Source organism: Acartia tonsa, chromosome 14 (genome assembly GCF_053477335.1).
Source record: "Acartia tonsa isolate MP-2025a chromosome 14, ASM5347733v1, whole genome shotgun sequence".
NCBI classification, from domain to species: Eukaryota; Metazoa; Arthropoda; class Copepoda; order Calanoida; family Acartiidae; genus Acartia; species Acartia tonsa.
Window position 1 is genome coordinate 19,279,136 of NC_137273.1, and position 25,919 is coordinate 19,305,054.

General features: G+C 32.1%; 1 protein-coding gene across 1 annotated transcript; it reads left to right on the forward strand.

Moving 5' to 3' along the window:
- The first annotated feature begins 1,642 nt into the window (after positions 1-1,642).
- LOC145305778 (organic cation transporter protein-like) lies at positions 1,643-18,752 on the forward strand. The gene is made up of 23 exons (XM_080147578.1): positions 1,643-1,703; positions 2,168-2,193; positions 3,922-4,017; positions 4,117-4,168; positions 4,737-4,805; positions 5,214-5,325; positions 6,050-6,086; positions 6,848-6,912; positions 9,059-9,144; positions 9,850-9,947; positions 11,003-11,077; positions 11,331-11,437; positions 11,956-12,020; positions 12,357-12,416; positions 12,709-12,813; positions 13,247-13,379; positions 14,185-14,282; positions 14,705-14,778; positions 15,253-15,323; positions 16,622-16,672; positions 17,052-17,127; positions 17,792-17,856; positions 18,576-18,752. Exons 1-23 carry the CDS (start codon positions 1,693-1,695, stop codon positions 18,648-18,650), a joined length of 1,707 nt encoding a protein of 568 aa, XP_080003704.1. The 5' UTR covers positions 1,643-1,692; the 3' UTR covers positions 18,651-18,752.
- The last annotated feature ends 7,167 nt before the right edge of the window (positions 18,753-25,919 follow it).

Below are 25,919 nucleotides of genomic sequence, written 5' to 3' on the forward strand. Positions count from 1 at the left end.
ACCCCATCTAACTTTTTTGTTTTTATAGTAAAGTCGCTGATTTTTTTCATGAAATCTAAAGTTTATTGAAAAGTACATCTATTTGTGAATTCGTTTTATCCAAATTATTATTTTTTATATAATGTTTTTATCGTTTTTTTACGCTCTATATAAGCCTGGTTCGGCACAGGAGTCAGGAGTCTGAAATTTTTATTACCCAGTTTTACTAATAGATCTTTTTTGACAACAACAACAAAACAGGGTTTTTTTACCCAAAAACGGCAGCACCTATAGCCAAAACACTAAATTTGAAATAAATTGCTTCGTATATTACTTGTAGCTCTATAGATTACATGAGGTTGTGTAGTTTTCAATTACGGATCGTATCAAAGTTCTAAAAAGTGTTCATCTCACTTTTGGCGTTCAAAAATTACATTTTTCGATTTTTGGTCAAAATAACCGGGTTTTAATGCCGGCAGAAACCACCCAAAACGGGTAATAATGCCTGGTTGGTATTTATGGCCAGGCCGAACTGTTTTTTTTTGCAACTTTCCTGTGCACGCCACTAGAGCAAAACAAAAAAATTGGCATTCCGTTTTTACCATTATAAAGCTTCCCTGAGATTTTTAGCTCGATCGGCCCATAAAAGTGGCGCTCGGCACTAATGGGTTAAATGAGAATATTTAAAAAAAATTTGAGAGTTAAACTCCATAAAATTTGTCTTTGGGTTTTTAAAGATTTTGACATATCTTGATGTTATATCAATTTTTAGTTATTATACAAATCATAATAAGACAACATTTGATTAATTGATTGGTGATTAAAGTATTAGTTTATGTAAACGTTTAGGAGGAAAAATTTTAATAATTTAAATAAATAGTCACTTTGTAAAGACATCTTATTTCTATGCCCCTAGAGGGCTCTAGAAGCACTTGGGGAGGGGGGAGTTGAGTTCGATACCCAATTTGTTTTTTTATTGGTGGGGGGGGGGGGGATTTTTTAACATGGACGATTTCTCTTGAGAGGGTGGGTGATACCCTCCCCCAGAAGAGTTATAAACCTTCACCTATGAAAAGCTAACCTGTAAAGGAGAACCATATCGGTTCAGCGGTTAGCAAGATCCTTCGGTACACACACACAGATCCTGTTACTTTATTATAAGGATTCTTCTATAGGGGCTTCATCGCATGATGGGTATTAGAGGTGTCCCCCCCCCCTCCCTCCCCGTATTTGATGTGAGTTTAAAAATAAAATAATATGGAGACCTCGTCCTTCTCCTTTCTCACTATCAAAGAGCTTAAAAATAGCACTGAAAATTCTTGAGGTGATTTATCTTGGGAGTGCGGATGAACCCTCGCCCAAAGTATATGTTCAGACACACAGACAGAAAAACGACTCTAAATTAGAGAGAAAAACAAACATAAAAATTGTTATTTGTGTATTTATAATCAGGGATGAAGGGGCTATAGAACTCTTAATTACACTATTACCCAAAGTTTTATAATCAATTAAAGTTTCTTATTCGTTGGCTAAAAACATTGGGTACTTTTATCGATTTTGATTAGTTGGTTCATAAAGTTGAAAGACCATACTTTAAACCAACAGTTTCAATCTAAAGAAGGGGTAACATGTTTATAACCAATGAACTTACTTGTCTTATCCTGGTTTATTTCAGAATATTAGATAAAGTTTGATTACAAGAGCAGACTACAAATGGTACCAAGGTATAGCTTTGTCTTTATTCAGGACTAAGGGATACGAAATGGAAGGAAAATTTATTTTTTCCCTAGATTTATAGAGTTCAAATTTTTTTCGGCTTATGAATTTTTATGTTTTTCAAAAACTTGAGCTTTATTTCTTTATCCTAATCTTATTAATGATGACAATGGTCTAAATCCCATAATGTTTCCAAGGATAGCCAGGGAATAAAAATTTACTTACAATTTTGCTTTGACTTTTATACATTCATACATAAGGGGGTGGGTAGTTTTTCTTTTGTTTGTTTATTACTTTAAGTCAGGTTAGGTTATATTGGGTACTGGGATGTTCAGCATTGGTTGAGCAAAGGACACCCCCTCCCAATTTTTAAATTTGAATAATAAGGAGGGGGGGGGGGGAATTAATGCTCAGCAAGCACTTTGTGAGAAAATACCAAAAATAAATATCTAAAATTATTTTTTATTCTTAGGGCAGAAAAAGAGCTCGAAGCACGAGATTTTAGGAACTCTATTCTTAACTAATTAAAACCTAATTTTTTACAGGGAGTGAGGGGACATATGAGTGTAAATTACACTTTAACCCAAAGTTTTTCAGCCATGAAAAAGTTTGGATACATTTATTAAATTTTGATTTGATGGTTCCTAATTAGTAGTGGAACGGGTAATCTTGTTGATCATTATTTGGGATGAGGAACAATTTATTGTCTATTGCCTTATACCTCTACATGCCTGGTTTTCAAGACATTTTACTTTTCATTCAAAGAACTTAAAATTAAATTACTTCTTAATAAGATATTAAACAAGTTGACTTAAATCTTAAAAATCATATGTAACACATTATAAAAAAATTGAAGTACACCTAATCTAGTATAATCTAGATAACAATTATAAAAAATAAATAATTTATTGCGCGATTATTGCTTTATGTTGATATAAAACATAAAATATCATTTATGACATATGAAACGCTTTTCTTGTGTTTTAAGACACCATGGAAACTGTCCCGATTTTGTATAACATGTTCCAGTTACGTCATATTTTTCTTTCCCGAAAAAGGGAAGGGGGGAAGAAAATCTCTTCAAAAGAGATGGGGAAAACCCCCTTTTCTCCCATCTCTTTTTTCTTCCCCCCTTCCCTTTTTTTCTTTCCCCCTTCCTTTTTGGGGAAAGAAAAATATGACGTAACTGGAACATGTTCCGCAAAAGTTATACAAAATCGGGACAGTTTCCATGGTGTCGTGTTTTAAAGCTGCACAGTTAGGACACCCAATATGATTTTTTCTCTCTGCAATTTAACTTCATAAAAAAACTTTTGAAAAATTTAATTCTTATAAAGGATATGTTAGTGTTGCTAGTGGGTTAAAGCCTTTTAAATTTGAAAGTTGAAAAGGAAGCGGAACAGTAGATTTCCAAGTATAAGTTATAATTGGCTTTTTAACTTGTTATACAGATTGAAACTTTCGCATATAACTATTTCTTGAATAAATAAACCAACAAGCAATTCTGTCCAAGATCAGTGGTAGTATGGATCTTTGGTTTAATAAATGATTTGATTTGTACATGGGATAAGAATAAGTTGCTAATTTTATTGTTTAAATTTACCATTGGTTGTTTAAAAAAAAATTTGAATATGTCTGTTTTGATTTTTAAGGTCTTTGTATTTCTATCAAACTAATTTTATTTAAATCATGATAGTACGTTTCAATTGATTCAAGCACCCTTGTTTGTACAAGATCAATTTAGAGATAAAGTTTAATTCAATGTCAAATGTGATTAAACGTTTTATTACTAAGAATTTTTAAATTATGTTTATTTTCATATTAATGAAGTTTGAAATAATTGTAATAATTGATCAGCTAATACAGATTTTTTAATAATAACTTTTAAAAAAGCCTAAATCTAGTTATTATTTGATCTGCTTAAACAAACATTTTTAAATCTATGTGAAACTAAGATGTATGTACTGTTATGTTACAATACACAATTAGCAGAAATTTCCTATTGATTGGATCATTCAGAATATGCATGTATATTTAATGTACATACATTGTTCTATATTTGCACATTTAAGGAAAAGTACAATTGCTAATCTTGTCACCTAATTTGCTCATAGAAATCAATACGTTTATTATAAAGTTCATTGATTTCTTACTTGTTAGGCAAGTTCAAACTTTATTTGTTGAATATAAATAATTGTTGAAAATTAAAGAATAGATGATTGAACCATTTTAGTTCAATAATACACAGTAATGGTAACTTGGAGAAGGGGGAATGCCTTGTAAATATAGATGAAAAACAACAGATTATAAATGCCATTGGAGGTAAGAACAAATATAATACTTTGATAGTTAATAGTAGAAAGAATAAACTGAAATGTATTTTCAACATAAATGTAAAATATTCATCATGTTTTTTTTTAGAATGGGGAACATGGCAGTTTCGAAGATGTGCAGTTATTATTCTAATTATATGGTAAGCATAATTTTCTATATATTAATAAAGATATCCTATAAATCTAAAAGAATGTTTGTCTTTTTATCAGCTCTATGACCATTTGTACATCTCTTTGTGTGTCTGTCAGTGAGTCTGCCTGACTGTTGATCAATACTTATGTCAGCTGAAAGGAATATATAATTTTCTTGGCTGCTATTTAAGGTAAATGGCTGACTTTTTCTGTTAAGATTCTCATAATACATTAATTTCTTAATTCTTTTTATGTTTTTTCAAGCTATGCTCACTTTCTTTACAGCTTCTTCTATAATAAAATCTTTCTACTATAGATAATGGTATATAGTTTTTCAAATCAATGATAGTTATTTATTGCATTGTAAAAGAGACAGTTTTCTGCAGATATAAAAATTAAAAATTATAAGATTAAAACCAATTTATGTCACCCTGAATACGATGCTATACATGATTTTTCAGTATGTCTAAAAACTGGTTCTAATCCAGCAGATATTAATTGGCTTCAAAGCTATACATGAAAAAAAATTTAAAGACTAAAACCTCATTATTTTTTATTTTTTATTTTGTATTTTAGGTTACCTGCTTCATTCCACCTACTGAATATGATTTATTACACAGCCCCAACTGATTATAATTGTAAGAGGTAACAAGATATCATTTGGAGACCTCATATTTGCAAATTCAAAACAAATATATATCTGGTGATTTCCCTCAAAGTTACTAGCACTTTTTTGAAAGATATTGAAAAAAGGGAAGAGTAGGATGTTTTTCGTTTGTTTCTTCTTACCTAAAGTCTGGTAAGGTTAGGTTATTTTGGGTACTGGGTAGCCCATTAGGGTTATGGTCCCTTGCAGGGGTTAGGAATAAGAAAACAAACAAATCCATTTATTTTGTACTATTCAAAAAGAACTTACTGGGGGGCGGGGTAGTGCTCGATAGGCACCTTGAGAAGCAAGCAACCTTAGTCACCTTAATCTTAAATACAATATATTTTTGTAATATACAATCTCATGTTTATTTTGATATAATAAAAGCATAAATATTTTTATAGACCCGACGCCTGGAGTCATGTCTCAGTTGAGGAATGGAAGAAATTAACACATCAAGTAAAATCTGTAGAAGATAATGTAACCACATATGATGCATGCTGGTTCAAACATCCAGTAAGTTCTTTTATAAAATCTAAATGGATAAGACAAAGGCCAATAGATTGATGTAATCCCCATTGATGATACACAAAAATAAACTTTCTGTAGGTTAGAATTAGTGGTTTAAACGTTTGGACACTCAACTTTATGATCCAACCGATAAAAATCTAATGAAAGTCTCCAAAGATGTTAAGCCAACAAATGATAAAACGTTGTTACAAAACTGAGTTGATCCCAACTTCCCTGCCCCCCTGCATTAGCCAAAAGAAAAAAATGGATATTTACGGTTGAACCAATTTCTTTCTAAAAAAATCCAAATAAAAGTTATTTTGTATTATTTCTGTACAAAATATTTTATTTTAATTTTAAGCATTTAATCAGCAAAAATGTGAGATTTTTCTTTGTATTCTTTAACTTAGTTTTTTTTGTGTAAAATTTATAATTACGCAACAAATCATTGACAATCATAACAAGATGTTTTTGTATTCTAAAATAAATAAATATGATAAATATATATATCATTTCGGTGTATTTGCTTAAATTACCCGTGAAGCACTAAAACCACAAAAAGGGACGTTTTTAATTTTGTTTGTTTGTTAGGTTAGGTTGTATTGAAAACTGTTAAACCCCGCTCCCGTTGTTGGACATATGATAAATCTACCCCCCCCCTTTTTTTGTAGTGGGTTTTCTTTGCTCAACAGGCACTTTGAGGGAAAGCACTGTAATTTATATTATTTAGGATTCTGGACCAGAAATGGATTATGAGCCGTGTACAGGTATTATAAACTAACCAGAAAGATTTTCCAATTACATAAAATATACCATAGACTAGAGTGATCAACACAGTTTATTTAAACATTTAAACAATAATCCTTATATGATTGGTCATGATAGAAAATTACTAAACCTTCAGAAAAATATTTATATAGGAATGCCTCTGTTGCATGACCGGCAGACCGAAAGTTACAGCTAATTAGCTGCTGAGCCCTGCTCACATAAAAATTGAACAAGGATGACAACGTCCATAAAAGGCTCTAAAATTAGACGATATGAAAAACGAATATAAAGCTTACTGAGTGTCAGAACTTAATTAGAATAATAATAATTTTTAAGTCTAAACAAAATTGTATATAAATGAGATAAAAAATTACTTAAATATAGGATAGTGTTCAACGACATACATTTTTAGGACTTGATTATGGAGATACTTTGCTTAAAAAAACGTACCTTGTTGTTATAGGAATTAATTAAAAAGAATCAGATGTATAGGATAAATATATCACACACAAAAATATTGTCAAAATAAGTTAAAAATGAGCATATGGACTTTTATGTAACGATTATAGAGTTGCTACAAGAATCTTGGATCTACAAGAAGTTTGAAGTCGTTATGACAACTATAACATGCTGAAATTATTGTTAAAAGCTAACCGTTACGTACGTACGGAAAGACCTTAAAAATAGAAAATCTTCGCTTTAAAAAGACTATTAAAAGTTTAAGACTAAAATAAATCTTTCATATACTATATTTTTATAGAATTTGAGTATGACACTAGTTTCTGGGAGAAAACAATCATCATGGACTTTGACCTAGTTTGTCAGGTAAATGCTGGGTTAGATATCTTATGCAACAAACATAGGGCTTTATGATATAACTAGCGGCTGCGCCCCTAGCATCTAGGGGCTCTACATATTCGAAGGGTAAAAAAATAGCATAAAAACATACCCAGACTTATCTTTTAAAAAATAAATAGCATAAAACCATCTCAGAGCCTATAAGAGGATTCACTGTAAAGAAGAACCATATCGGTTAAGCGGTTAGCGAGATCCTTCGCTACAGACAAATAAAGCTTATTACTTTATATTATAGGATAATTAAGTGGTTAGCGAGATCTTTCGCCACAGACAAATTAAGCTTATTACTTTATATTATAGGATAGTAATACACAGCCACCAGTTCTTATGATAACATGTTTAGTAGCAAAACTACTCTATATTTCATATTTTCTTACCTTCAGTCAGTCAGTCCGTCAGCCCATTCATCCGTCCGTCACAGATTTTGTTTTCATAGTAGTAGCTTTATAAATATTTCAACATATTTTTAGTTTCTTCTTCTGATATTGAAGATAGATTGCTATTTTTCTGCAATGTTACCATTGTCCAAAGAGCATTCAGAATTCAACTTGCAAAAAAAGAAACAAAAATATTTTCGATGCAGATTTCATTCTTAGTATCTTCTATTCTTATGTTCTTCTATCTCTTTCTTCCTATCTCGTTTAAGACCACAGAACCTTTGCTTGAATAACTTTGTCTCTCTGTCAATCTATTTGTTTGTCCTGCGCTTATTATATATGTTGTCATTCTTGTTATGTTCAAATAGCGAACATACAATTATGAATTTCTTCAAGATATATAAAGTGTATATAAAAATGCAAGGATTTTTTTTACAATTGTTTGTCTTTCATGTTTGAATGTTTTTTTATGAAGAACTTTTTTTTGAGAGAACACTTTCAATTATTACTATATGGCTTATGTGCCACTAATGTTATATACCACTAGCGGCTACGCCCCTAGAGGCCTCTAGTGGCACTTTAAATGTTTTTTTTATATTTAAAATATTTGCGTTTGACGTTTATGTTGGCGTTGAACTCTCTTTCTAAAATCGAGAACGTAAAAACAATTTAGATTTTTTTGTGATTTCTCTTGGGAGGGTGGTGATACCCTCCCCCAAAATAGTTAAAAACCTTCCTAGGACATATGAGAATCTACCCTGTTAAGGAGAACCCGATCGGTTCAGCGGTTTGCGAGATCCTTCGGTACAGACACACATACAAACAAACAGACAAACATCCTGTTACTTTAGTATAAGGATAGTAAAAAACTCTTGGAATGGTTAATAACACCGTAAGGAAAGGCCTCCATAGCTTATGGGTACTGAGGCACTAATATCCCAACTATTGTCACAAACAACCCATTGATTGCACAATCCTTGCCCGGAAGTCCTAACTGTGACTGGTTCTGAGTTGCGCCTGTTTTGGGACAAGGCATTCCCACTTTTCTTTACTAATGTTACCCAGTATAAATTAGGAAATCTAAGCCGTGTAAACACAAATTTTGCAATTAAAAATCACTAAACAATTAATCAAAATTTAAAAAAATTATGTGTTAAGTATTACATTTTAATGTTTTTCAACACATTATTTTTACAAGTTATTGTGATTGATTTAATGGGATAATATCAAACTTGTTTTATTTGTAAAAAAAATCTGTTAATTGCTTTTCGCAAGTACACAAAACGAATTTTTAACACGCAGAACGAGTTATTTGAAGCTTATCTTCTCTCTATTCGCATGTCTGTTTATCTGTGTGTCTGCCTGTATGTAACCATCAGTTTTTAACTTTTCAGCGGTCTTGTGTTTGTCCACTAGAAGATATTTAAAGACCTATTATTATAAGCTGGAGTTTTATGCACCATAACTAACAAGCCACCTGGGTTAAAAGTTTTCCTAGTGTGTCTTCAAATCCAAGTAATATCCGATGGATTAGAACCTGTTCTGAGCAATAAAGAAAAAATCATTATAATTTTTCATTTCAATTTCGGCAGAAAGATGTCTACAATCCAATTCTATAAATAACTGTAAATTTGCCCAAGGGTAATAAGTTTACTTATATTCTATTACAGTTCTTCCTATTCTAAGCTGATAATATATTTGTATTGGTTATCTAATAATTGTAACTTTATCTCTAGAGGGAAGGCTACAAGAAGTTTACCCAACAGATGACATTTTTTGGACTCATGTGTGGTGTTTTTTCATCAGGGCTTATCAGTGACAGGTTAGACAACATTTGAATTAGAACTAGCTCCATTGTGTTTAATAATAAGGAACTTTGTCACGAACATATGGGTACAGGTCGTGTTTGACTTATTCAAAGTCTGAGATCTTATTGCCCAAATGCTTCCAGAACCAGGAACCAAGAAATCAACAGGTTTTTGTATAACTTTATTGAAATTGGGCATGAAATATATCAATATCAATTAGTTATTATAACAAACAAAAGAAAATATATTTTAATGATCGAACCCTTATTGTTAAGGAAGCAACTTATTTCAAATAAAGTATTTTTAAGCTCTAAATCTTTGAAAATTTGCTTTTATAAAGTTCTTCATAATATCACTCCTTAAGTGAGTTAATTGATTCATGGCAATTTTTATCAGTTGCTTTGCTAAGGTCACGGAAATTTAGCCTTAAATAAATCTTATATAGAGAGGTTTTATGACAAACTTTATAAAAGCAAAATTGTTCAAAATTTTAAATAAATAATCTTTGCTTTTCTTGTCATGATTATGCGGTAACTCCTAGTGGATAAAATTTAACTTGAATTTTTCAAATCTAATTTTCTCAAAAACGGCTTCATTTTAGATTTTATTTAAAAGTGAAATGAAGTTACCTAACCTAGGGTAATGAAATGCACTATGCCCCTATTTAGGTTCTGATACTAAAGTCAAAGCACCTTCATACGCACTGTGCTCTGTTTTAGATTTGGAAGGCGACAAACGATGTTGGGACTGTTGTTGTTGACAGTTGTGGCGGGAACCATTTCCAGTTTCTCTCCAAACTATTTTGTTTTTCTCATAAGTAAGTCCTTCATCTGTTATTTCTCATTTGGGTATATTGGAAAATTATATTTCCCCCCTAAGCAAACTTTTTCAATCATTCAAAAGCTTATTTACTAAGTATATTTGCGATTACTTTTATTTAATGAAATCTTCCAATTTTTAACATTTACAAAACAGCCTGCTTTATTGCATCAAGATCCATGACAGATCTTTATAGGAAATAAACGTCTATAAATGAGCTCGAGTCTTCCAATGGTAAAGTGTTTAAAACTCATAGTGCTCCAATAATCCTCATTAAACTCTCATTGACCAAAGCGATAAGACCTTTATCCTATTTGTTTATAGAATGAATTAGGTTTTTCACTTCATGTAGATATTTGAATTACATTGAAGTATTTAATCCTTATTTCATAAATAAAAAATATATGTTCATAATAGAGTAAATCTAAGAAAACTGTATTTTAAAATAATTCGACTGTGGCGACACTTCCTTTGTGTTAAAATATTAAAACTAAAATTTTAATCATATTAACCCTTTGGTGATGGTAATGTGAAAAAAATATAATTGAAAAATCTTTTTAAAATCATTTAAATTAATAAATATTTACTTCTTTCTTTTAAATAGTAATGGCGGGGGAGGAAATTTGATTTATTGAGAAATAGATAAATAGATATGTACTTATAGAAAACTAGCCAATAGCGATATAGTTATATTGAGCCAACTCTAGTAAACTTATAAGTAAGATTGGTGTACAATTTTTCCACCAATAATATATTCCTTATGGGGTCATAATCAGTGGGCATATTGTCCTATCCCTTTATCCCTAATTATCAACCGTTTGATTGCATAACTACTATTTAAAATTGTTAGACAGTTAGGACATAATGCTGAAATTTTCAACAATTTTCATCTCCAAAACAAACTCAGACTTTTTCAAACAAGACTTCGGGGGGGGGGGGGAGATCCTATCTCTGAACTGTAAGTTAATTGTGTAGTAGTATCTGTTTTATTGGTATATTTGCAACTTTTTATTCATCTATATGAAATTTCCTAATTGTGATCATATCATCTAGCCGTTTGGATCTGTGGATTTGCCAGTATTGGATATGGAACTGTTATGTACTGCTGGATGATGGAACATATTGCAGGTATTGTCTATTAATCTCACATTGTAAATACCGGCTGCACCCATAGACTCTAGAGGTTTATTAAATTAGATGTGAGTCAATGGTTATTTAAAATTCATAATATAATTTTACTCTATACTAAGGACAATACTGTCTGTCCGTCCGTGTAAGTTGACGAAAAATGAACATTCTCAGAGGCCATGAAAGATTGAGGTCTGAATTTTCTAATGTAGATTCCTCTGACTATTGGGCATGTTATTTTGTTTCTGTTTAGGCAAATACAAGACAATTCTGGGAGCTTGTCCACATTACTGCTTTGGATTCTGGGGACTTATGACCTGTCTCATCTGCTACTTAAGACCTAACTGGAGGCACTTGCAGGTATAATACACTAGGGATATACAGGGATAAGACAATGGCCGATAAATTTATTTACATCCCCAATTACAATACACAAAATTATCCCTTCTGTAAATTTTGATTAGTGATTGAAACGTTTGGACACTCAACTTTAAAAAGCAACTTAACAGAATTCAATAAATGTCCCAAAACTAAAATAAGGAAACTCTAGGGACCAGTGTAATAAATAGCCAAATGTCTGCTCCATCACTGAAAATACACATATATATGTAAAAATTTCTCTGTAGGTTGAAGGGAGGGGGGGGGGGGGGATTAGACTGAAATTACACTGGCACCCAAAAATTTTGGCCAGTGACGGTGGATTTTTGTAAACTTCCCCTCTGAAAGTGACTGCTTTTTGCTCAGGAGCTGGAGCAGTTTTCTCTAAGCCGTGCTTGAGTAATCTGTAGCAGCCAATTGGCGAGGTTTTTATTTGAAAGCTACCAGACAGGCGAATAAATAAAACTTGCATTGGAATAAGTAATATTTTTTATTTTCAGTTAATTTTCTCAGTACCTTGTATTCTGTTGGTTGGTGCATATTTCTACTTTCCTGAATCTGCCAGGTAATTAATATTAATGCTCACTAAGCAAATTATTCAAAATTTAGCAGCAGTAATCAACACTTTTTCAGCTGTAGTAGATAATAGCCCGATAAAGACCCACTGTTAAATTTTGGATGTTTTTTTTTGTGTACTTAACCACTTTCTATAAAAATATATCAATGAGACTTGTTAACTATTTTTGAAGGGGGGGGGGGGGTTTGGAAGGGTCCTCCCTACTTTCCACATAGCAAAAATAACCAAACAATATTTCAGGAGCACAAAATTTCTTATTAATTATCAAGATCTTTAGGTACAGACAGACAAACATCCCATTTCTTCTATACACTTTATTTTCAGATGGTTGTTGGCAAATGGAAAAAAGAAGGAGGCTGAAGATTTGTGTAGGGAAATTGCCAGGTATGTTACTTAAAATCTCTCAAAGAACAATGGATATATTATTACTTGGATGTTACATAAAATTTTCATGATCTGTAATATAATGAATCTCGCTTACCAATAATTGAGTTCCATGTTAGCAACCTAAATTGACGACAATATCAATTGAAATAACTCTATATTGCAAAGCTAGTTATTGCTCCTCATTATTGCAACATTATGTAGAAAATTGAATATATAAGAAGCAAAACAAATACACTAATTTATGTAATGTTAAAAAAATCATGTTCTTTAAAAGACGACATTTATGTAGAGAGAATGGACGAGAGCTGGATAAAAATTTTGAGTTGATTGCCCCGGCACAAACAGGCAGAAGCCAGGAGGGCACTGGTTACCTGGGATTTCTACAATTATTCAGGTAGTTTTTTCAGCTTCAATTGCAAACAAAATAGCCCAATTTAATTGTATATATTATCATTTATCTACAATTGTAAATTTTATATTTGACATTTCAGGTTTTCATTCTTTTCAGCTTTTGTAATAAAACTAGTTGCAGTGACCCTAGTTTCTAGGGGTTGAGGAGTTGGTTAGAAAACCAACCAAAAAAATTGTAAAGCTTCCCTGAAAATCACAACCAATTCAGATCTTTAGCTTTAGACATAAACCATATATTATTTTATAGGATTATAATATTTTAAAACTCATAATTGTCTAAATTAGCTGAAAACATTACTGGAATTTGAACCATTTCAAAATCTTTAACTTAGTTTGACCCAAGAATTGAACCAATCATTTCACTAAATTTAGTTTTTTAAAACTATTATACACAATAATTCTTGTTTTATTTATAGATATCCTCATTTGCGACTGAAGACCCTTATTTGTTACTACCTTTGGTTTAGTACTGCCCTTGTCTATTATGGCCTCACCCTGAATTCCAATGACCTAGGAGCCTCTATATTTGTATATTCTGCTGTTGGAAAGGTATAGCCATTGTTATACTAGGATCTATAATTTCTTTTATATTTTTTGAATTAATTCAAAGTCTGTTGACAATTATAGAAACCTTTAATTTGTAAACATTTTATAATGGGGGAAAAAAATTAATTGTATATGAGTTGGTTTGTTATGTCAATGAATTATCAATGATATATCACCATAGTTGTTGTGGTGGTTTTCAAACCAAGACAGACAAGAGTCGCCCTATAATCGCCATAGTTATTAATAAAAACTTTAATACTTTTATGTAGAGTTACCTATAATCACTGGAAGGCACCCTAACGAGGAACACCAGGGAGCCAGAAGGACACAATAAAAACTGTCCCGAATTTGTATTAATTTTGAGGAACACGACTCCAGTGACGTCATATTTTACTTTCCCGAAAAAGGGAAGAGGGGAAGAAAATCTCTTCAAAAGAGATGGGGAAAACCCCCTTTTCTCCCATCTCTTTTTTCTTCCCCCCTTCCCTTTTTTTTCTATCTCCCCTCTCTTTTTCGGGAAAGAAAAATATGACGTAACTGGAGTCGTGTTCCTCAAAATTAATACAAATTCGGGACAGTTTTTATTGTGTCAGCCAGAAGTAGTTCAAACTGTGTCATTTAGAGGAAGTAAAAGTCGTAAGAAGGTTTCCGTGTGTGAACCTTCAGAAGGATCATATAGTACCGATGTTATAGAAAACTAGAAAGGAAATACTTCAAATAATTATAAGCTTTAGAATTCCAAGGAATTACCATTGTTTTTCTGATGTTATCAAAAACTTTAGAGAGAGAAATGTCTTTACTATTTTAGGCTCTTGAGTTTCCCGGAATCACCATAGTTATTCTGATGTTATTAAAAACTGGAAGAAGGATAACCCTGATGATTTTCTACACTCTTGGTGGAGTTTGGTAAGTTTTAATATGGTTCTGGCAGCATCAAATTCTAGATCCAGCTTGGCCAGGGAGAGAGGAAAACCCATTTTATAACCCATTATCTCATTCGTTGGCTTAAAAAAGTTGGGTACTATTATTGAACTTAGTTAGTCTGTTAGTTTCAAAGTAAAAATGCACAAACTTTTCAACCAATAATGTCAATCATCATGAAGGGTAATTTTGTTTATCAGCATTGGGTTTCTATGTCCCTTAGATTGGCTGTGACTGCAAACAATATCAGCTTAGCATGGAATTGTCTAAAAATAGAAATTTAATTCATGATGCAATTTATAGCAACGTCCAAACTTTTTATTTCATTGACTCTTGGACGTCTATGGCCATACAATTCCAACATACAATGTTTACACAATTTTTTATTTTAACCTATTTATTTTTAGTTTAATGATGACCATGTTTGTTCCTCTCAATACATTTCCTTATGAATGGCCCATTGTGGTTCTTAATTTGGCAGGTAGAACAATTCTAACTTTTGTTGTAAGATCTAAGGAACAGTGGCATGAGGTAGGTGGGTGTATTGTTCTCCTTAAATTTAAAATTGTGAAGGCCTGCCTTCCCCTGTTTTACCTCCTTATGGTTTCCTACCCCCCTGGTGATTCGCTGTGCACGCCACTGAACAGCTATCTTGATCTGCCTGTTGATAAAATGCTTATACGGGCATCTAAATAGTATTGGAACTTTTCAATAAGTATATAACATGGACGAAAAGGTAACTTTATATTAGCTTTATTATTATATTATTTTTGTATTATATTATTATTTTTTATATTATATTATTTTTGTAAAACTGTGAAAGAACAAATGCCTTGCTAAAGTCAACAGATATATACACCTTTTTTAATTCCACTAATATATGTCTAGCAACAAACACGTTAATACTAACTGACAAAATTATAGAGAGGTTTTGCTACTTAATTTCTGATTACAGGACGAGTATTTTCAATTGGAACCCTAGCAGTGTGCTACATCTACAGTTCTGAAATTTTTCCAACAGTTGTCAGGAATTCTTCTAGATAATACCTAAATTTCATTTGACTTGAGGCTATCAGGGGCGTCCAAGCTTTTTCATTTGGGGGGGGGGGGGTAATCCTTATATCATAGAGGTATTTTTTTTATTTAGGGGGGGGGGGGGGAATCACACCTTTCCCCCCCCCTGGACGTCTTTGGAGGCTACTTCTTGCTTTTAACATTTGTTCCTTTGTCCTTCTAATGTCCCTTCCTGTGGGGCAATCAATTATATCAGCATGGAATTTATAGTCTGGTTCTCAGTTTTTTCCTTAGGTCAGAAAATAAGTGCAACCATTATAGTAAAACACTAGAGGGAGAAAGGGTTAAAAACTGTATCTTCCTATCGCAACCACCTTGTGCAACCTTTCTATTGAGTCATTGAAAATCAACCATTGGTGTCGCTTATAAAACACAGCCAAGTAGCAGAAAATAATTTAGAAGCAGACGAAAGAGGTCTTTGCAAAAGGAAGTGAGGTAGTTGTCTGTATATACATCTATACTGTAGATCTGTTGTAGAACCTAAAAAAACATAACCTATTTTTTCGCGTTATTTTTGGTGAAGAGTCGTTTAATTGATACATATCTACAATTTCAAAACTGACATCATTTTGGCAATATTTCAATGGTTTATGGCTGTGGCTGGTATATTATCAACATGATAATATTTAAACACTGCAATGACCAATATTTATGCTGAATCAATTGTTACCCTTGTTAAAAGCGAAGATTTTCTATAATTAGGGTTGGTCCGTCTGTACTTCCGTCCGAGACAGATAGCTTTTTTCGTTAATTTAGGCATGTTAGAATTGTCCTATCGATTTCAAACTTTGCATGGTGATTCCTGTAGTAGTTAGGTACGATTTAAAAATCGTAGCAACTCTATAATCATTACCAGAATGTCCGTACGTCCATTTTAAACATGTTGATTTTTCTACTTTTCTACAACAATTTTTTATGTGATCTAATTATCCGATTGATCTGATTTTTGGTATACTGATTCCTGGGACAACAAAGTACAATATTATAAGCGAAGCAACTCTATAATCAAGTCCTAAAAATGTAAGTATGTCCATAAACATTATCCTGTATCAAGCAGTTTTTCAACAAATTTCCTTACAATTTCGACTCTTATACATTTATATTCTGATTACTCAGTTCTGACACTAGACAAATGTTAATATCCGTTTGTCCTTTCATTGCAGTTCTTCGCTTTTATGGATGTTGTCATCCTTGTTTTATATTGGTCTAATAATGGTATCCTGTGATTCTGTATTATCTAAATCAATTAAAGGAATGTTGGCCTTGGATCAAGTTCGTTATGGGCTAGAGTTGGACCAATGGTAGGTTTTTGCAATTATAGTTATTTGATCATATTTATTTTTAAAGGTTAAATAATTGATTTTTTTCATACGCAAAAGTTGTTTAACTTACTGTAAGGTTTCGGAATAAGCTAGACTTTCTAATTCAGCCAACCTTTTTAAACCTTCCTAAGATATTAAACCCCTATATTTCTTTTTATTTATTAAAAATAATGTAAGTTCAGAGTTAATTGTACTCTGAAGATACAGATAAATACATCAAGGGTAGGAATAGTGGAATAATATTAATCTTCATCCAAGCTCTCAAGAATAATTCAAACAAAAGTTTGGACTGATTATGGTAAGATTGGTTTATCTTCCATAAACTTTAATAACAATTATTATAAAAATGATTGCCTAGGTTGCGCCGTTTGTAGCTTCTCTGAAGGTTTATGATGACAGAATACCAACAACTGTTTTTGGAATCATTGCTTTAAGTAAGTAGAGAACTATATGGTTTCAGGAAAAACACTAGTGTGACAAACGCCAGAGTGTCTTCAATATTAAGTTAAAGAAGTATTTCTATACTGGTTAGGTTAGGTTAAGATATGAATATACAAATAAGCCTCCCGAAGGGGTTAAGCATTTAAAAACCTATTAGATGGTTTAAAATAAGTTAAGTTAAGTGTCCACGTCCCGACGTTTGTCCATTCTGTCGTTTGTCACTCCTGCGTTTATCCTAGTACCGAACTGTATGAGTCTATATGTCAATATTTCAATCTGTCTATTGTACTTGTTCTAGCTTTCCTAACTCTTATTAACGTATTTGAATAGATATAGAATATGTGAATATTGTGACTGGGGGAATTTTGTCGTCAATTTAGGCTGATAATATAGTCCTCAGATATTGGTTAATCCATATCAAGTGGAGGGAATGGGGTAAAGTCATAAGGGGGAGGAGGGAGGGATGAAGTTATCTTTATATTAGCCAGCTGAGAGAAACATTGTATCAGGGTATGTAAGAATTTCTCACAATGTCAACATATTCTATATAGACAACTAAAAAGTTTCAGAATCAGAAATTGAAGTGCATATCTTCTAGCAATTTTATTTTTAATTTAGAAATTTAATTTTGAGCAAAACTATTTTGTTGTTGTTTAGTTGCAGCTGTACTGGTGACATTTCTGCCTGAAACCTCCAGCACACCCTTGCCTGATACCATACAGGTATAAAATCTGGTTAATTCATCAAGTTGAGTGTCCAAACATTTCAACCACTATTTGTAATCTACAGAAGGGATAATTTTGTGTATCATCCGGCCAATGTCATATATCTTTAGGTCCCTGAGTAAAATGAATAAAACATACATTTGTCTGTCTGTTAGGATCATTTTGCAATGTCCACCGAAATATATTTCAATAAAAATAACTAAGAAGTATCAAAGACTTTTTCACTCAGTGAATTTATCATTATTGACTTTATTGGTTAACTTTGTTAATAAAATTTTTTTGGCATTCAACTTGGTAATTTAATTACCTCTACAGTGTATTCTTATCCTTTCATCTACCTGTTGATCAAGATTTCTGTAATAGCTAAACAGTTCAGTTTTAGATTGAAACTTTTATCTTTATGGTCATTTGATAAAACTTCTATCCACTTTGATATTTTAAACTTATGCAATAAACAAAAATCAAAAGTTCATGAACACTTTTGTATTCATAAAAACTTTATTAAGTTTACTTTAAGTTTGAAAGACAATTACTTCACAAACATCCAGTTTTTTACGATTATAAAAATGTTCAATCAAATGATTAAAACCTGTTTTTTAGCCAATGCCTTCGGCATCTCAGGGCTAAAAGAACTGGTTTTAATCATTTCATATCTGCGGAAAGCTGTTTATAATACAATTCGAGAAATAACTGTTCTAACACTCTTATATATTTAGGATTCTGAAGAGCTTGGCAAGGGAGATACTTTCTGGAATATATTTAAAAAGAAAAAAGAGCCAATTAAAAAATAATTTATTCCTGATTATTATATTCTATGTATCTTTCTTATATTGATCAAAACTACATGTAAAAAAACTCTTGTATTTTTATAAATATATATTCTTTTTTGATAATTTAATAATTTGTATTAATGTTTTGAACAGTTTTAATTTAATAAAACAATAGGCTTAGACTCAAGAGTTAAGAAGGGTTATTTTTAACCTAAAATTTATTATTTATTTAAAAAGCCTTTTTTGTCATAAAGGATTTGTTATATAAAACTCTATACTTTTAAAACTCAAAAAAAATTCTGAACACAGTAATAGTGTCTGACTGATTATGACGTAACAAAAAAAATTAGCCAATGAGAGGCCGTTATTGACCAATGGTAAAATTTATAGTGGCCTCTCATTGGCAATTTTTTTTTTGTTACGTCATAATCAGTCAGACACTATTACTGTGTTCAAAATTCTTCTTTGTTTTTCAAACACAACAGAGAAAATATGACTTAAACCCAAGGATTTTGAACTGGAAATTACACTGGTACCCAACTTTTACAACAACGTTATCATATTCGTTGGTGCAAAAACTTTGGATACTTTTAGTGAGTTTTGTTTGGTTGTTCCAAACCAGCAGTTCACAAACTTTTCAACCAATAGTTTTAGTCTACAGAGGGGAATATTGTATTTATCATCAGGGATATAAATCAGTTTATTGTTCATTGTCTTATCCCATAAATTTTGAGGAATAGAGGATTTTGATATTTGATAGAAAAAATCACTAAACTTATTAACTTTTATTTTTAAAAAATCTCTAATCGTCTTATTTCATTTTTATATTACTAAATTTAAATCTGCACAATGATCTCGCAGAGCACAAAAATGCGTAAAAAACTGCACAATTTGATCTAGCCAAAAATCATCCTGTCTTAGCTATTCCAGATTATTTGTAGCTTCTTATGGCGGCTGTAACGATTTAACGAAATTCGAACACGTCCATCAAGCTGAACCTTGAAGATGAATCTTAAAGCTATGATTTAATTGGTATAGACCAAACCAATAACCGCAGTAGATCTCCAAGGTTTAAAACTTCTGACTAATAGAATAATATAGGTAAGGGAAGTCGGCAAAATGGTCCTGGGAGAAGGAATGGCTCTAAAGGCAAAGGCAGCTTGGAAGTATCTATTGACTGGAAGGTCTGATCAAGAGAGTATTGGGGAATAGTCCCTTTCGTAATATCGCCACATAAGGGGCGATTCGTCGTATTTTTAAAATGGCTTTTTATAGGTTATTTTAGGTTAGGTTAGGTTATATAGGGTTAAGTGATTGCCCGCCAGGGTTAGAGCCCCCCGCAGGGGCTAGAAATAGGAGAAAAGCTACTGTGAAAATACGAAGAATCGCCCCATAAGGTGCGATGTTACGAAAGGGACTATACTCGAGTATTGCAGCGTTAAGTTAAAGATATTTTGTTGCTTGGAACGTAAAATGTAACAAAAAATAGCCTTTACCAAGATTGCTTGCGTCCTATTTCCAATTTGATCATAAAACTAAATTATTTTCTGTTTTGAATAAACATTGTGAAACACGCCCTTATAACAGACTCTTTTTTTAGATTGATAACATCCCTTTTTACTTTTTAAGTTGTGATAAGGTAAGACCTGATATTTTCCTCCATTGCTCTCTATATAAATTCCGACTCAGATACAAATAATTATAGCAACTGAGATGGGTTCTCAAAAAAGAATGCCGCGTTTTTTCGACATTTTTTCGACATTGATTGGTTGAACGAAGACGATATCGTTATACAGAGTATACAACTTAAGAATTTAAAATTATTATTTTAGCCATTTGTATAATTCGCTTTTGTTGGTTCGGACTTCATAGAAGAAAAACAAATTATCTTCAATCCATTTTTGCTGCATATTAATTAATGCATCTTTTTAGAGCTGTTATAGACATTATACAAATTGCTAAAATAATAATTGTAAATTTTGAATTCTTAAGTTGTATACTCTGTATAACGATATCGTCTTCGTTCAATCAATCAATGTCGAAAAAACGCGGCATTCTTTTTATGAGAACCCATCTCTGTATTATTGATAAACTAATTGTAATTCAAAATAATTGTAAGCGCCAGGGGCTAGATGGTTCTAGGGGAAAGAGATAATCCAGTTTATTTAATATTTTTTTGGGGGGGGGGGAGGGCGGGGGGGGGTTCTAGGGGTAAATGCTCTAGGGAGGGTTGATTTACCCTCTCCTTAAAAAAAGTAATAAACATTCCCGCAACTAAAGGCAGCTTCACAAAAAATGAAAACCATAACGATTCAGCAGTAAGCAAGATCTTTTGCTACAGACAAACACACACAAACATACATCCTTTTCTCTTAAATAAAGAGTATTTACTATTTATTTAATCTATGATACATTTTTCTTTCTCATTTCTATGTTGTAAATTATTATCATTTAATGAATTCAACATTATAGTTTCTCTACATAGACAAGATCTATCTATCTTTCTTATTTCATCACTCTAGTGCAACTCTGTTATCTAAACTAAATTTATGCTCACACCTGGGTTAGTTAAATATGTTTCAGAACAATGTTTAGTTTAATTATATAGTTAACAGTATAGCGGTTCAAAATTATCTATGATTTTAGTTTTAGGTTTTATATTCACTTTCTTAATTTTTTGCCTTTTTTTTAAAGTAAAAGAAATGTTGGTTTTTTTTCGGGGGGTGGAGATGTGGACATTTTCTTGGGAGTGTGGAGGTACCCTCCCTCAAAATAGTTTTTTTACTTTACATGTCTTACATTTCATTTTATAACTTTTATATTAAAAGGTCTTAAAACTGTTTAACATCAAATTGTAATGGCGCGGGATATAAATTTACGGCTGTGGCTGAGGATGCCTGCAGCTTAGTGTTGCTTGGGGTTGCTCTGCCCGAGGCTCAGCAACACAAATTTGCAGCAGTGGATGAGAGTGTCTGCGGCTAAATGTGGCTGACAGCAGGGGAGACAGGGTGCGGCGGTAGCTCATCTTCCAAAATACCAAGTAGCTGATGACAGTTGCAGCTGAGGGTTAGACTTATTGGGTGGCTAAGAGGGACGTTTGGCTGACACTATGGATAATTGGGCATCTTAATCAGCTGACAGCTAGCTGAATCAAAGTTTATTAATTTAAACCAATTAGAAGCTTAAACACACTCAATTAAAAAAAAATCAGCTTTATTTATCGCCATACTGAATTATGTTAAATTGTTATGAAATGAAGTAATTTTATAAATCCAAACATTGTGCAATTACCAAAAATATCCAAGTATCGAAATTATTCAGTTGCTTTTAAAGTGGGCGGATTTTAATTTAAAAAAACGAAAAATAAAATAATAAATTAAAAATAATAAATAATGATCTGATTTATTTTATACAATTATTAATAAGTACCCATAGTGCTTACAAATCCTATGAAATAAAGTAGTAAGTTTTTTTGTCCTTAGCTTAAGATTTATACTGAAGTTATTGAGTTCTCCTTTTTATAGAAGCTTCAAATGGGTCCCAGGATGCTTTTTTTGTTTTTAGATTCAATACTTCTAGGGGTTTATGCTAGTTTTATGTCCCCTTCTTACCCCTTTGAACACAGAGCCCCTAAATTGATAGGGTCGCCCCCGCAATAAAAAAAAGTTTAAAACAGGTAAGAATCAAGGGTTAAATAGGGATCAATTTAGGGTAGCAAAAATGATGATGATCAATGGGGCAGGGAACATTGGAATGTAAATTATACTGGTAACCAAAGTTTTAAAACTACGTTATCGGCAAAAAACTTTGGGTACTTTTATAGAATTCTGGTTGGTTTCAAACAAGTAGTGTTGAAACAAATAATTTTAATCTCTAGAAAAGGAAATGTTTTTTGTTGATGTTGATGTACATCAATTTATCATCCATTGTCTTAACCCTTAAGATCCAAGGGTAAAGATTAAGGTTGAAAAAATGGAATAAAAATTGGTTTTAGACATAAAAAAGGCAAAAATGAGTCTTGTAACTAAATTGCCTTTTATGAAGTTTTTTTTATAAATCCCACATCTAAATTAATTACCAAAAGTAAGGCCTAATTATAGTAAAATGTCACCTTTTAAGTAATTTTTGGGTTTTGTGTTCTTCTGAACCCGCTATGATCACTAATTTACTCACTTTCCAGATTTTAGGGTGCTTTGATTATTACATACAAAGTTGGAATCGATATATTATTATTACTCGATAGAACACCAGATTTTCATGTACTCTAATAAAAGTATACTCGCAGCGGGCTTAATTAAAGATACCCCACCATCCACTTCCTTTACTCCATCCCCTCCACTCTTGCTGGATGAAAGAACTGACAAAGAGAGGTACGGATAAACAAATAGACAGATAGATAGACAACCAGATGGATAGACAGAGAGATGAATAGACAGACAGATCAATGAACAAACTTATGGTGGCTAGAAAGAGAGATAGATCGACAGACAAATTATTGACATCGTTTTTACAAAAAAAAAAATAATCCTGCACCCTAACCTACTCCACCCCTTTTGGACGCCTACGCTCTAAACTTAGTTCATAGTTAGAATAGGGACTAAAGTTTTTGGATTTTTGTAGTATTACAGTAGGTTTCCAGCCTATTTACTGCATAATATTGTACTGTTATATCAATATAACTATAGCTTTGGGAATCACCATTAGTATGCCCAAGCTCTTTATAGAAATGCGTGGGCGAGTTCAAGTCCTAGCCCTCCCACATATCTTTCTATCTTTATCTCTCTCTCTCTCTCTCACTCTCAGAAGCTCACAAAAATCCGGGTGTGAAGTTGGTCAGGGATTTAAAGGGATAAGACAATGGACAATAAATTGATATATATCCCCGATAATTATCAACAAAATTATCCTGTCTTTGGATTAAAATTATCAGTTGAAAAGTTAGGAACACACTATCAAAATCCAACACAAATTTTAGTGCAAACAAATAAGAAAACTTTGGGTACCAGTGTGATTTACAGCCCAATGTCCCCATTCTCCCTGGATATCAATTCATAGAGGGAGAGAAAGAATAGAAAGATTTGAGATGAGAAAGACAGAGAGAGAGAGAGAGAGAATGAAAGATATGAAGATGCAAAAGGAAAAGGGAGAAAAAGAGAGAAAGAAAATTTTGATAAAGTTTTTAGTTATGAAACTTATAACTTTATGACTCTTAAAGATTTATACATGAAGGCCAAAATCATATAAAAATACAGAAAATGTTTTTTTGGTCAAATAAATAACTTTTTATTATCATTCTGAATAATTAAGAAAATGAACTTTGGCCACTTGCAATATTTATTAATGGGCAGAGTTTGGACACTTATATATCTGAAGGAGTAGGCCTTTTCAGGGAGGGATAGGATATCGACGATTAATTCAACCAATTCTTTATCCCATATATTTGAAAGCTACCACAGAAAGTGTTTTTCATAAAAGAATTGGGGAAATTTTAGTTGATTGGCCACTGTCCCATCCCTGTATACTTTTAGGCCTTTGAGTGTAGGAGGTTTAATTCAACCGGTCCCCTCCAATGCCCTTTCCCTCGCCCCTTCTTTCTAAAATCAGACCGAAAGGGTTGTCCTAGATAAAAATACATCATCTGTATTTTTTAAGCTATGTAAAATAGTATCTTTTTATTGCATTGTGTTATTGATAACTTTCAGCATAAAGTAAAATTAAAAATTATAGGATCAATTTCTGTTTTATTGGTCCTGAAGGTTTAAAGAGATTTTGGCAGTTGAAATATTCTCCAACAAGCTTCTAATCTAATGAAAGTAGGGGGGTTATAATAAAGAACGTGTCCTAACTTTTGTAATTTTTAAAACCCATTCTTGATGAGCTCCGAAAGTTAAAAGTTGTGATTCGCCGGGGTTCAATAAAATATTTTTTTTTAATAATTACTCAACAGAATTAAAAAATTATGGTGTCAAAATAAAGATCTTACTATTTTTGTTCATAATGACAATTTCTTCTTTTTTTGTTGCGTTTTAGTACATTACAACCAACTTAATTTTAAAAAACTTAAATTATTTTAAAAATAAGAGGTCTTCAAAAAAACTGATTGCATATCTAAATTCTATGGATCATTTTAAATCTACTACTTACTAAAAGCAACGACTAGCTATTTTAAAAAATCCCACAAAAGTTAGGTCACGTTCTCTCCAAAAATTATGAGGGTTCCATAATTTAGTTTGGGGATAAAAAACCCCTTTACCTCTATTTAGCAAAGGTTCTAAACTAATATTTAATTGTACTTCAAAATCACTGGATAATTCTCTTATCTAAAAACTCCATCTTATAAATGGCAATTGACTTTTAGAGTTTCTTTTCTTTTGGCAAATTCTCTTTTTCTTCAAAAACAGTATTCAATTATTTTGTTCATTAATATAAAATTTTTACTAATTAATAATGTTTTTCACATATTTTTTAAAGGCAAATTCGTTATTATAAATACACTTTAACATAGTTTGATCAATGATCTTTAATATAAATTGAGCCCAAAAACGATTTTCCAAGTATTCACTAAAATGAAATACGTCATACAATTTGACAACCTAGAACATTCTACGACAGCTCAAAAGTTCGCCAAAATAATTGAACTCGACAGTCCTTGTGGTTTGAGATGCATAGCGCTGCTTATAAGCATATACGAAGTCAACTCCCCATCCCCTCTCGCCTCTGCCCATGCCCAAGCCGCCCACACGAAATACGTTCCTTCCCCCCTTCTCTCTCTATCTCTCTCCGACTTCCTCGGTCTCTCTCTCTCTCTCTCTCTCTCTCTCCTACGCAAGTAAGTGTCTTACGTCAGCCAAAACCATTCGCTGTGAAGTGTGTCTACATTTTCGTAAAATCTGTACATTAGCAATTACAAAAACAATATTTTTGTAATGTCAAATTGTATTGAATTTGTTTTAAAATGTCTATGCAATTATGAAACACAACAAATATTCTTTAAGTTTTGCTTTTCTAGTAAAATTGTAAGAAAATGACAAAAAAATACAAACATTTTGAAGTATTTTTGTTTATTAAACGAGGATTTCAAGGGTAATTTTGGTTTCGAGATTATTTTCAACAAAACTGTTTGTATTGCAAAACGGAATTAAGTTATAAATTATAAAAAAATGCTATTCTTCAAAAACTTATTGGGTTTGAAATAAAACCATTCGCTCTATAGCAGGCACCCACCCACCTCTACCCCCTCTCTCTCTCTTTCCCTTCGCTCCTTCTCCCCCTACCTCTCCATTTCTCCTC

Excerpts from the sequence above, each read along its gene's own strand:
- LOC145305778 (XM_080147578.1), top strand. Across the intron at positions 6,913-9,058 it reads ACTTTGACCTAGTTTGTCAG|AGGGAAGGCTACAAGAAGTT; the intron begins GTAAATGCTGGG and ends CTTTATCTCTAG. Across the intron at positions 14,283-14,704 it reads TACACTCTTGGTGGAGTTTG|TTTAATGATGACCATGTTTG; the intron begins GTAAGTTTTAAT and ends ATTTATTTTTAG.